At 33.9% G+C, this 13,372-nt stretch overlaps 2 protein-coding genes across 2 annotated transcripts in view; both read right to left on the reverse strand.

Annotated features, from left to right (window-relative positions):
• LOC121385571 (desert hedgehog protein B-like) overlaps positions 1-13,372 on the reverse strand; it is a 116,968-nt gene that overhangs the window by 27,671 nt on the left and 75,925 nt on the right. The gene's annotated exons all lie outside the window — the stretch shown is intronic.
• LOC121385570 lies at positions 3,635-11,165 on the reverse strand. The gene is made up of 5 exons (XM_041516302.1): positions 9,756-11,165; positions 8,707-8,918; positions 8,107-8,266; positions 6,714-6,846; positions 3,635-6,113 (listed from the first exon to the last, which is right to left on the reverse strand). Exons 1-5 carry the CDS (start codon positions 9,856-9,858, stop codon positions 5,594-5,596), a joined length of 1,128 nt encoding a protein of 375 aa, XP_041372236.1. The 5' UTR covers positions 9,859-11,165; the 3' UTR covers positions 3,635-5,593.

Below are 13,372 nucleotides of genomic sequence, written 5' to 3' on the forward strand. Positions count from 1 at the left end.
TCCCTTGCTGCCAATCGAAAAGAGTAGCCCATGAAGTGTCGACAGCGGGTTTCCTCCTTCAATATCTGCGTGGTCCTTAACCATATGTCTGGCGCCATATAACCGTAAATAAAATGTGTTGAGTGCGTCGTTAAATAAAACATTTCCTTCCTTCCTTCCTTTGACAATCCATGGCATATATCTTTTATATTTGTTTTGTTTTCTTTAATGACACCACTAGAGCACATTGATTTATTTATCACTGGATGTCAAACATTTGGTAATTTTGATATACTGTCTTTAAAACAATCCTCTACATTTTTCTCATAAGTAGCAAGGGATCTTTTATATGCACCACCCCACATACCACGGCCTTTGATATACAAGTCATGGTGCACTGGCTGGAACGAGAAATAGCCCAGTAGGCCCACCGACGGGGATCGATCCCCAATCGACCGCGTATCAAGCAAGCACTCTGTTAATGTTATAGACGACTATTTTCTTGAGGTGGGTGGGGGGTGGGGGGGTCTGGTAGTGGTGGAATGTGCAGAATTAGACGAGTACCTAATGCTTGTATTATTCATTATTGCGAGCGCGTATGACAAGGTGAAAATAACATATACAAACAGAGTCCCTATATGATGGGAATGAAACATTTTGTTAAACTTTTGTAATCACGTTAATCCTAAAATCATAGTAAATGGGTAAAAGATATGTGATGGATGTAGAAAAAGGCTCATTAATCTTACGTTTGTAAATACCTTATGATCGGGATCGTGTTGATATATTTTTAGAAAATACATTCGATACATTACCGTGCAAAACAAGAATGCATCAAATGGAATTTCTTTTTTTGGATTTTGGGCCAGGAAAAAAATATGACGAATGTATTATTTTTAAAAATCAAGTCAGTTTATTCATAAATATATGAAAAGTATAGATGCGTTTTGCCACATATTGTAGTCTATTAACTTTACTTACACACCCGTAATTGGTAGGAACACCATGTATTATTTTGGATAACACATGGGTTGTTTAACAATTTCAAGACATACGACTGGTTGCTCCTAGGTGATGACCAGGTCACCATTGCCATGCAGCCAATGAAAAACAACACGGTGGAAATATATTACACTGTGACATATAGTTAACCTGACAATAATGTGTCTGTGACGCGTAAGTTAGCTACAAGTGCAACGGCTGTAAATAACTTTTAGTCGAAAAAGATGTTAAAAGTTTGCTTAAAACCTGTCCATTAGATACCATTTATCTCACAATTCATTGTTTAAAATCGTATCAAACTCGCTTTCGTTCGTTAGGTAAATTTTAAAACAACTCGTCGTGAAATAAATGGTATCTAACGGACACTTACGTATTATTCTCTTTGTAATAAAATGTTATTTTAATACAATTTAATGCAAAATTTTAAAAACCAAACAAACAGTACTTTGATTTTTGAAACGTATCTGTGATTGTGAATAAAATACAAAGTTAATGCAATACTCAGAACTGTGTGTAGAATTGTTTACATCGTGTGTGGACGGGGGGGGGGGGGGGGGGGGGGGGGGGGGGGCGCATGAACAGACATGAACACACACACACAAACGACACACAGACACACAATCAGACACAGATCAGACAGAGAGAGAGAGAGAGAGAGAGAGAGAGAGAGAGAGAGAGAGAGAGAGAGAGAGAGAGAGAGAGAGAGAGAGAGAGAGAGAGACACACACGGAGAAAGTGGGGAAGCACTACTTTTTATAAACAAATGAAACACTATACAAATTAAACCTTGAGATGTGCATGCTATTTTCTGGAGTAAAAAAAAGAAGAAAAAAGTGAAAATTCTCAAGGGGGTAACTACTAACTGCCCCCTCCCCCTCCCTGGAGGGTACGGCCCTGCTCTAAAGCTTGTGACATGTGAACATTATTTCATTCGGGACATATAGGATATTCTCCGAGTGTCTTCCCTGGAGGGTACGGCCCTGCTTGCTAAAGCTTGTGACATGTGAACATTATTTCATTCGGGACACATAGGATATTCTCCGAGTGTCTTGTGATATTATAATATATCAGCATGAGTTGATATAAGTATTAAATCCGAGGCTTATGGGTCATTCTACACAATTCAAGGACCTTTCAAGGTCTGTGCGAACCCTGCCTTGCTACTACTGACACCAAATAGCGGTGATTAATAAATCAATCTGCTCTAGTGGTGTCATTTAATAACATTTTTATAACGGTAAATTTTGATATAACGACAATGTCGATATAATGACAAAGTGACCCAGAGACGAACGTGGTCATTGTAACGAGGTCTGACTGACATAAATTATGCTTTATACAATCAAATACAGCTTGCATATATGTAATAGCATATCTAGTATCTACATGTTACATAATATGACAATGTTATGTTTGTAATTCTTGGTCAAATAGAGCAACTAGCACAATGTAACACGAATAACCGAAATAGCAATTTTTTTCATCTCTATCATTTATTTCTTGTTTCTAACAAATGACACTTGATATTTTCCTACACTAATACATACTACAGGTAGTGAAACCACAAATTTTTCACAACAGTGACATGAAACATGACATGGATACATAAAAAATTGCACCGCGAGTAACCGAAAAATATGTAATATGAGTTACCTACATTTTATTTTAATAGAACAATACCAGTGTGTGCATAATTATGCCAACATACTTCTCACTAACACCAAGTTAGTTTTTGCTGCCACTTACTGGCTAATAAGCCTAAATATACATGTGCAATTACATTTTAACTATACTAATTCTTTTGATTTGTGCAGGATTAATAATTATACATTCAACACTTATTTTCTTTATTACATTTTATTTGTTAAGTAATCAATAATTAAATGTCCGTTACATTCATTACAATATAACATAATCCCATTGGTCCAGACGTAGCAACGGGAGTTTGTTCATTTCCCGATGAACGTAAAAATTACGTCAGGGAACGTCATATCTTATATGGGCAAGTTGTTTCATTGAGCGTTATTGTTTATGGATAAAAAATAATTCAAAATAAAGTATGACATTTTAATGTTATTCTTAGCAAGTATGATTCTAATTTAATTATAACTATCGGCCTGATTCTTCGCCGATTCATTTTGGAGATGAATTTCTTTGTTCATACCCCGATGAACGTAACAGAAATAACAGACAATCCTTAAATGTATATTATTAAAAAAAAGAAAAACGAAATATTGGTTACAAAAAAATGAACACTTAAAATCCAAAGCTTCCTCATACTGGAACAACTATGATAAAAGTGGATATATTGGTGAAGATATCGCACTCCGAAATGAAAGTTTTGACCTGACAAACACATTACAGTCCCTGGAATTTGATGTGTGCACCACATAAAAACAACCCATTCCAAATCAGTGCCATTCACCCTTTTCAAGGGACAGTACAAAGTGGAATAGTCCCAATGCAGTACCAAATTTGCAAGTATCTGAAATCATGATTGATGACTGATATGTTGTTCAATACGATGGAACAACATATATTTTCTTCATTTAAGGATTGTCTGTTATTTATTTTACATTCATCAGGGTATGAAAAAAAAAAATTGTTCATATCCAGATGAACGTAAAAGAAATAAGACAATATTTATAATTAAATTTGAATCATACAGACTAATAATAACACTCATACTTTATTTTGAATTATTTTGTATTCATAAACAATAACGCTCAATAAGACGACTTGCCCATTTAAAACGACGTCATCGTAAATGACGTTCCTTGACAACGTAATTTTTACGTTCATCGAAAAATTAACAAACTCCCGTTGCTACGTCTGGACCAATGAGATGACGTTACGTTGTAATGAATGTAACAGAAATTTAATTATTACATTTTATTAGTTAAATAATTAATGTATATTATGAAAAAGAAAAAGGAATATGATGATTAGTTTTCATACTGTGAATGTGTAAACATTGGTTACTCGAGTTATTAAACAAAAGGACAGGACCAAAAATAAAAATAAAAAGAAGACATTTCATATCTTCTAAGTTCATGGTGCATAAGTCTGTGAAAAATTGGTAGATTGCCATAAAGTCAAACTTGATCTATAACAGTGCATGATAAAAATTTGCATAAAATTTCCATTCAATATCTTAAAGAATTGAGAAAAAAAATCTGGTCTCCTAAATTCAAGGGCCAGAACTGTCAAAAACGGGAAAATTGTCATGAATGTCGAACATGATCTGCTGAATATCTGGAAGCATTGTGAAAACAGTGTATGATACGCCCGTCAGGAGTGTGATGGAAAACCATAGATAGTAATGAACATGTTGATTATGTCAGGGTATGATTAATTCCAATTATGTGAAATGTTTGCAATGGAATAGATGAACAGGTTTTTTTTGGACCAACTACTGATGATACTGTAACCATTGGAGAAGGTGCTGTCTGATTAATGAAGTTATTGCTCTTTATTAGAAAGGGAAATTTTGTTTAGCATGGGTACTCTGGTGACACATTTATACTGGCAGAGAAACAGTTTATGTAATGTTGACAATATACAACCACCAAGAAATTAGATGGTCAAGGATTTATTGTTGTGCAGTATCATGAAAAATAGGTCACAGTGGCCTAGTACACGACACACTACCATCCCAAGTTGTTCCTACATGTGAGATTTTATGGTCCTGTATGCATCTGTATGAAAAATAAGTTCCGGACAAGGGTTTACTGTTATATGCAGCAGACCGTAAAACGTAGGTCACAGTGACCTAGTAATAGTAAGCAACACATCACCATCCCAAGTTGCTCCTACATGTAAGGTTAGATGGTCTTGTATTCAAGATATGGTCAGGACTAGAAAACGGTAAGAGACGGAACAGATGTGCAATGCCATACCACAACATGACCCATCATAGACGGGCATATAAAAAAACCTCAACCAGTCTGTAAATTAATTTGTCTTTTCTCCCAAGTTCAAAAACAAAAAATCAAACTTGATCTGTAAGAGTTAAGGATAAAGCTATGCACACAATTTCAGCTAAGTATCTTGAGGCATTGTGAAAAAAGAAGAAGAAGTAAACCCCCAAACAAACTATGTGGGACAGGCGGACAGAGACAGGACAGATAGCACTACTACCAATACAAGCAGTTTGTAAACCCAAAATGTAATACCGTATACACTATGGAACTAATACAGCGCTATCGATTGTGCATTTTCACAAGATGAAATTAACATTGGTTTAGCTACCATCCATGGGTCAATATCGGTTTCCTTTAACCAATAGCATGAGGGTAATAAGAGCGAGGGCAATACATGAATCCAGCTATAGTTTCGTAAAATCAGTAGGATTCACATGCAAGTAATAATATCTATATTATTAGGGTTTTTTTTTATGAATAACAAAGATTGTCTTAAAATGTTTTAACCAAAACAAGAGGGAGACAACAAAATGTTACCACATTTCACTTGCACAGTCCAAGCTAGGATTGGGGTATCAATTTCATCACTGTTAATTTTTAAAGAAACCGATTTTTCGTTTATCCTGCGAAAATCCATACTCGATAGAGACTGTCTGTAAATCCACACTCGATAGAGACTGTCTGTAAATCTATACTCGATAGAGACTGTCTGTAAATCCACACTCGATAGAGACTGTCTGTAAATCCACACTCGATAGAGTCTGTAAATCCATACTCGATAGAGACTGTCTGTAAATCCATACTCGATAGAGACTAAATCCATACTCGATAGAGACTGTCTGTAAATCCATACTCGATAGAGACTGTCTGTAAATCCACACTCGATAGAGACGGTCTGTAAATCCACACTCGATAGAGACGGTCTGTAAATCCACACTCGATAGAGACGGTCTGTAAATCCACACTCGATAGAGACTGTCTGTAAATGTACACTCGATAGAGACGGTCTGTAAATCCATACTCGATAGAGACTGTCTGTAAATCCATACTCGATAGAGACTGTCTGTAAATCCATACTCGATAGAGACTGTCTGTAAATCCACACTCGATAGAGACTGTCTGTAAATCCAGACTCGATAGAGACTGTCTGTAAATCCATACTCGATAGAGACTGTCTGTAAATCCATTGTGAGATACACAGGGCTAGCTCTGGGTAAGCAGAACATTTCACCAATTACAAATTATTGTATTCTCAAATGGAATGTATATTATTCTAATAAAATTTTAAATTATTATATAAAATATTTAGCTAAAATTGAATAAAAATCACAGCAAGCAAATAAGTCTATTATCAGCGCTAGCCCTGGATGTAAAGTTATTACATTATGTTAAATAGAGAATACTCCCCGAGTGTCTTTTGATATAATTTATCAGCACGAGCTGATAAAAGTATGAAATCCGAGGCTTGCCGAGGATTTTTATACTTTTATTAACGAGTGCTGATAAATTATGATATCACAAGACACAAGGGGGATATTCTTTTTATCATCCATTATCATTCTTTTCGACAATTGTAAACAGTAATGTGGGTTGAATGCCACTTTATTTGGCTGCGGTAGACTCATTAACTAGTAGAATGGCAGTCAAGTGACGTCACTAATGACACCGAAAAGACACACAGTGACGTAACAGAAGAAGTGATATCTCCTAAGGGGAATATCACAGGAGATATCGCAAATTATAGCGCCAGCGATATCTCCTACAAAAGTCTTTAATGGATGATAAATTACGGTTATTAAATTAAATTACATCATGTAGTCATCTCTGTTTCTTCTTCGGCGTCCGCCATCTCTGTCGCATGCTGTACAGAACCATTCCTTCGTTATTTTCTCGATTACTGAATTTGACACTAGTCTCGTCTCGTGGTTTCTTCTAACAGCCTCTTGAAATTAGAAAAAATGGCATCATTTATCAGTTATATATTGACATTTGGGACTAAGAAATAATTTTTAAATGCAGTTTGTACAGGGGCAAAAAGGGTCTTATTCACAACTTGGAAGATTGTTGATTCTGACTGCGTAGATAACAATACCCCAAGGCTACATCTGGGTCCACGGAAGATTTTGCCAATTTATGCATTAAAAATAGTTGAAACCCAGTTATTTTGTAACAAGATGTTAATTATTATATGAAGTTGTTTTGCCCAATTAAAATAAAATTTGCCAATGAACTGAATTTTTTAAACAAAAAATCAACAACAAAACCCCACCTATTATTATGAACAAATTTTAATATGAAGTAATTTGTAATGAGTCAATCGCCTGATATCACAAGAATGGCTCAGATTTGTTGGTTTGCATGTCATACACAGAATAGTGAAAACATAAATCAATCCATATGACAGCCAGTTTTTAAAAAATGGATAAGGATCATTACCCCAGAATTGTAAGATTCTTCAAAATCAAACTTATCAAAAATAATTATTTTAAAACGTAAGCATTCATCACATGACATATTGGCAGTTCAGTTGCATATTGGCAGTCCACACAGTTACATACACAAACCAACATGCAACAGAACAATTCATGTGAAATATTAGCATTCAAGTGTTATAGATAAATTCAATACTTTATAGATAAAACATCAAAAACAAGTATTCCACATAACCATATTGTGTGTAAGATATCATAAATATGTATTCAATGAATGTGAAAAAATTAAACACTGTAGATCGGAAAATGATAGCTACCATAAAATTTAACAGAATTTAATAAGACTAGACAAAATTGTAACATTTAAACGTTAAAATTTAAGAGGTGAATCTTCCTGGGAAAAAAAAATTGTGTTTGTTTTGTCAGTGGTTAACTGTACACAACATTATAGATACCTGCTATTGATTAAACCAAAAGGATAGCAAACAATAAGTTAGATTGCATACACATTACAGTTTTACTGCAATAATCTACCAAATTTAAGTTGCGTCTAAGCTGCATAACATCAAAGATCATCCTACAATTTAAGTTAAACTGTATCATTAGATTCCAATATGACAGCCTCGCTAAAGGTCATATCACTAATGTGTCGCTTATTTTGATTTCGCTGCTAATATTTTATGATTTGCAATAGTCTATTTTACTCTCAACATCTTTTAAATTTTATGGATAAAATAGACCAATTGTCGCTTAATGTAAAAGTAACTCACTAAACAGAACACTCTTTAGATTCAGTGTAGAAAATGCCAACTTCTGACATTTTCCACTCCAGTTGATTTGTCTGGACATCGGTGTGTCAAAAAGATACTTTAGCATTCTTCTGACAATGTCCTGAGCAGTGCTCCCACCAATGACCACCAGAGTATTCAGCTGAAAACATAAAAATCAAGCACTTACATTCATTACAGGTAACACGTATCAACTTCCAGTGATGCCTCGGTTCCAAAATTCACCAACTGAGCTTACTTAAAATTCTTACAGGCTACTGCCATTTACTAATACTGCTAAATCTACACATATATCTTTGTCTGACAAGACTTTTGAAATTCTAATCTACACATTTTGGGTTTAATCAGAATAAAATTAGCAAGTCAAGTAAAACTATTAAGCCACCAGCAGAATAGATATGTCAACTACTGTACTAATCGCTTTGCACCATCACACCATCACACACCAAGGCTAGAAAATGTCATGGTTCATGAAAAAATAAAAGGAGAAGCTACAACAAAGAATTTTACATTTGCACTGTATGAAAATACAAACATTTACTTGTGGATTTCCAATTCAATCATTTACTTTTCAATACTCACAACACTTTTTTCAATGTCAGTATCTTTCAACTGTTCATCAATTTGTTTTAGGTCTTCGATAGACGAACTGGGGAACACGATGTCCTCTGGCAGGCTTAGTTCCACAGTAGCATTTCCCCCACTTTGTCTTATCAATGATGACAGCATGACTCTCTGTGATGCCAGCTCACTCTTTATTTCTTCCAACATGGTCTTAATTCCGAGGTCTCTCTCTGAAAGGTAATAAAATCGCAGCAATTTAAATCACTTTAAACAAATCACTGGGTCAGTGTAATAATGTCGTACATACAAAGCAAAAGTGTTGGATGTGTTTTTATGATTATTAAAAAAAAAGAATTGGCAGGTTACTATCTTTTCTAGATAGAAATTCTGAAGATACAACATTCTTGCACTGCCCTGGCAAAATATACCTAATTATTTATTTTTTAAATTAATATAGCATGTAACTATTGTTTATTACCAATAAATCAATCACATGAATCTTTCTTGGAACAGTCTTTTGTAGGAGATATCGCTGACACTATAATTTGCAATATCTCCTGGGAGATATCGCATCTTTTAGTTACGTCACTGTACGTTTCAGCACTAAACCCATCATTAGTGACGTCACGCCACTGTCCTACTGCTAGTTAACAACTCTGCTGCTGCCAAATATAGTGACATTCAATCCACATTACTGACATTGTTTACAATTGTCGCAAATGAAAATAATGATAATGGATGTTAAAAAGAATACCCCCCTCGTGTCTTGTGATATCATAATTTATAAGAACTCATTGATAAAAGTATAAAAATCCTCGGCAAGCCTAGGATTTCATACTTTTATCAACTCATGCTGATCAATTATGACATCACAAGGCACGAAGAGGGTATTCTCTATATATTGTTTGAACAGATCAACATTAACCAGGATTGTTACAATGAATATATTAAAATATATATTGTGAAAAGTAAATTATGCGAGTTGCCAATTTATTTGACATTTTATATTCAGCATCAAAAATTATTAGCAGGTTGTAGGTCCTCTCTAATTTAAAGCAAGTACTCACCCTCAGCAGATGTCAACGTTTCATCAGAAATACTGGTATATATTGACTGCATATGCTCATCTACTTTTGCTCGGATTTTCCTTCGTTTTGTCCAATATGACATTTTTGTTCGGGGTATAGTTGCTCAACATAAAATATTCAGTAAAAAAAAGTAGAGACAATTTAATGATAGATTACAATCGAAAATTAATTTTATGAGCTCTACCAATGATCAGTTATAAAATTTCATAATCGATTGTTGCAAATGTTATTATCACAAAATACTAACTGACTATCATAAATTACAACAGATGATTGACGATGAAACTCGAACAGATTCTCAACACTTCATCATTGACAGTAAAACAAATGAAAGAAAAAGACAGTACAATGAATACATATCAATTTGAAAAACATTCTCAACAAATTAACCTGTTGTAATACAGTACTTACTAAACTTGGGTCTATGCACTGTTTGCATATATATACTCCTAATACAAAAATGTATGCTAATGACTAATAAAAAAACCCCCAAGAATCAATTAAATACACCTGACTAGGTCTATAGCTGAAAAGGAAAGAAAGCTGGAAATATATTTTAAAAGCTGAAATATCTAAATAAAGGTAATTTTTTAACATTTCCGATCAAATCCAGTCTATTTTGTGCAAATATTTTGTGCAAAAAAAGTTGAAAATTACATCCCTGAAAATAGATGCATGGTCATGGTGTAGCTAGAACACAATTTCTAACTACTTTGGCTATGATGAACCCTAAAAAATATTACTAAAACTGGGGCAACATACTAAAATAGATGCAATTTGTGAATACTAAACTAAAACATGTATTTGCATATATTATGATCTAAATGGTTAACTACAGCAAAAATGCTTTGTAACTTATATGTTTACTACAAAATACTTAATAAAACACAAATGTTCAAAATATTAATCATAAGGACAAACGTCGAAACCTTTCATTAAAAGATTAAATCAAATTCAAAATGTTTTTAACTTTCTTGCAAAATTACGCAGCTCACATAAAAAATAGTCCCGCACCAAATATTCCTGAGGCGTTTATTCTATCAAATGAAACTAAAATTAAAAACAAATTCAAAATGTTTTTTTGCAAAATTACTCAGCTACTACAACTGATTTTCGTTACTAAAGCCTAGAAAAGATTTGTGATGAAAATATGAAATTATTCTTATTCTTATGGAAACAAAATGGCCGTTCCTGTACTACAGGTACATTTTAAATTAGCCTGAAAGTAAAGAACGTTAACTAAAATAATGCAAAATTACAATACCTATGGGTTGTACAACGTCAAATTTTGAAAGAACTACTCACTGTCGTGTTCGATGGCAATCTTATTACAACGATTCTATCCACTTAAATAATGGTAAATTTTATCCAAGCTCACGTTAAAGAATAGTCCCGCACCAAATATTCCTGAGACGTTTATTCTATCAAATGAAACAAAAATTAAAAACAAATTCAAAATGTTTTTTTGCAAAATTACTCAGCTACTACAACTGATTTTCGTTACTAAAGCCTACAAAAGATTTGTGATGAAAATATGAAATTATTCTTATTCGTATGGAATCAAAATGGCCGTTCCTGTACTACAGGAACATTTTAAATTAGCCTGAAAGTAAAGAACGTTAACTGTTCAAAGAAAAATATTGCAAAATTACAATACCTATGGGTTGTACAACGTCAAATTTTGAAAGAACTACTCACTGTCGTGTTCGATGGAATCTGATTACAATGTCATGTCATGTCAGGGTTTTACGTGCATTCAGAGCAAGCTGTTGTAGCGCACGCCTTGGTCGGCTCCTCCGTCCATGACAGGAAAGGTGGGGGGGGGGGGGGGGGGATGGGAAGGAGGGACTGCCTGCACTGGCAGGTGCAAGGGAGCACCAGCAGCCCGATTGAATCGGTAGCAGGCGGGTGGGGTGGTGGTGGTGCTATGGAATTTGAATGGAGCCGTTAATGCCAAAGAGAAAGTGGTGCGCAATTTTGTTGAGGAAGTTTTGGCGCAATTTTGAACGGTCGGTCGAAAGGTAAATGGCCGAGCTACTATAGGTTTTGATATTAGTGAATCGAGAGTAGCTCGTTAATTTTAGACCTTTACGATGCTGTGGTGTCTCCCTAGGTTGCCCATCAGATTACAACGATTCTATCCACTTAAATAATGGTAAATTTTATCCAAGCTCACGTTAAAGAATAGTCCCGCACCAAATATTCCTGAGTCGTTTATTCTGTCAAATGAAACTAAAATTATAAACATTTCTGACAATCATCTAAGGACATATTATATATTATTAAATATAAATATAAATAATACAGTTAATACATTTTTTGCTAAATAACGTTTATTGAACGGTAGCAACAATTATGTATTGGCAGTAAATAGCTAAATCGTAATAGCTGCTTCAAGTGGAAAATTGACAGTGGAAAATTTACTGTGGAAGATATAGTAACACTGATTAATTAATTGATATTAGATATTAATTAAATTGACACTTTATTGGAAGCTAGTTTAGGGGTGAGTGGACTGTAGTGGTTTTATTGGGGAGGTGGATGATGGTTTAGGGCCCGTACCGGACATGACTCATAAGGGTACGTGTAGAGGTGCGTACGCACCCTCCTCCAAAATTATCAAAGGTCCCCATATACTAGTAATCTATCAAAGTTAGATAAATTCACGTAAACCTTCTTTTTTTTTTTTTTTTTTGTCTTCTTCCCCCAGGCCTTTTTCTTTCTTTTTAGCCATATATTGTTGCTCCCATCATGATCTCAAGAATTGCCCCCCCCCCCCCCCCCAATTAAAATCCTAGCAGCATATGCAGCTGAGATGATGTAGCTATACGGTCGACGACAGTTACTTTTCATTATGCTCGCTGGTAAATTGTGTTATCCAGTTTCTGAAAATATTAATATTTTGATGCTTCGATAAAAAAAAAAATATTATTATAATTATTTTTTTGTTAATTTAATTTAATTTAAAGGGACATTTCTGAGTTTGCTGCAATTTCTACGATTTGACTAACAGAGATTTTTTGACGACTATAATTACATACCAAATATATTTTTCTTCATAAAATAGTACTGACCATATATTAAACATGTTTCTGATCGTTCTAATATATTTTGTACTAGGTTAAATTTCATTTTATTTCCTAAAATATTTTTTTTTTCCGTACGTACAAAACTATTTGAAGACAAAATCCAGTTTGGGCTTCTTACAAATATTAAGATGACCAGAAACACATTGAATATACAGACACTGATATTTTAAACAAGAAAAATATATTTAATATGTAAGTTTAATCATAGAAATATTGTATTACATTTCTACAGTAGGAAACAGCTTACAATGCAGCAAACTCAGGAATGTCCCTTTAAGTTTATTTAATTTAATAAATTTAATTTAATTTTGTTATATTTTATTATATTATTATTTAAACATGCTGATAAATTAGTCTAATCTTGTCACAGGAAACATCACCGCCACGATAAACCGACTGGGGGCAGTTTATATTAGATTTATTTATTTTTAATTAAATTATTATTATTATTATTTTAACCCAAAGAATATATAAACATATCAACATTATTATTATTTAAATCCGCTG

Source organism: Gigantopelta aegis, chromosome 11 (genome assembly GCF_016097555.1).
Source record: "Gigantopelta aegis isolate Gae_Host chromosome 11, Gae_host_genome, whole genome shotgun sequence".
Lineage (NCBI taxonomy): Eukaryota > Metazoa > Mollusca > Gastropoda > Neomphalida > Peltospiridae > Gigantopelta > Gigantopelta aegis.

Bases quoted from the DNA above. Each gene is read 5' to 3' on its own strand.
- LOC121385570 (XM_041516302.1), bottom strand. From the start codon at position 9,858: ATGTCATATTGGACAAAACGAAGGAAAATCCGAGCAAAAGTAGATGAG. The intron at 6,847-8,106 runs GTGAGTTACTTT...TCTAATTTCAAG, and splicing joins TCTAAAGAGTGTTCTGTTTA to AGGCTGTTAGAAGAAACCAC. The intron at 6,114-6,713 runs GTAATTTAATTT...CTGCTTACCCAG, and splicing joins AACAGAGATGACTACATGAT to AGCTAGCCCTGTGTATCTCA.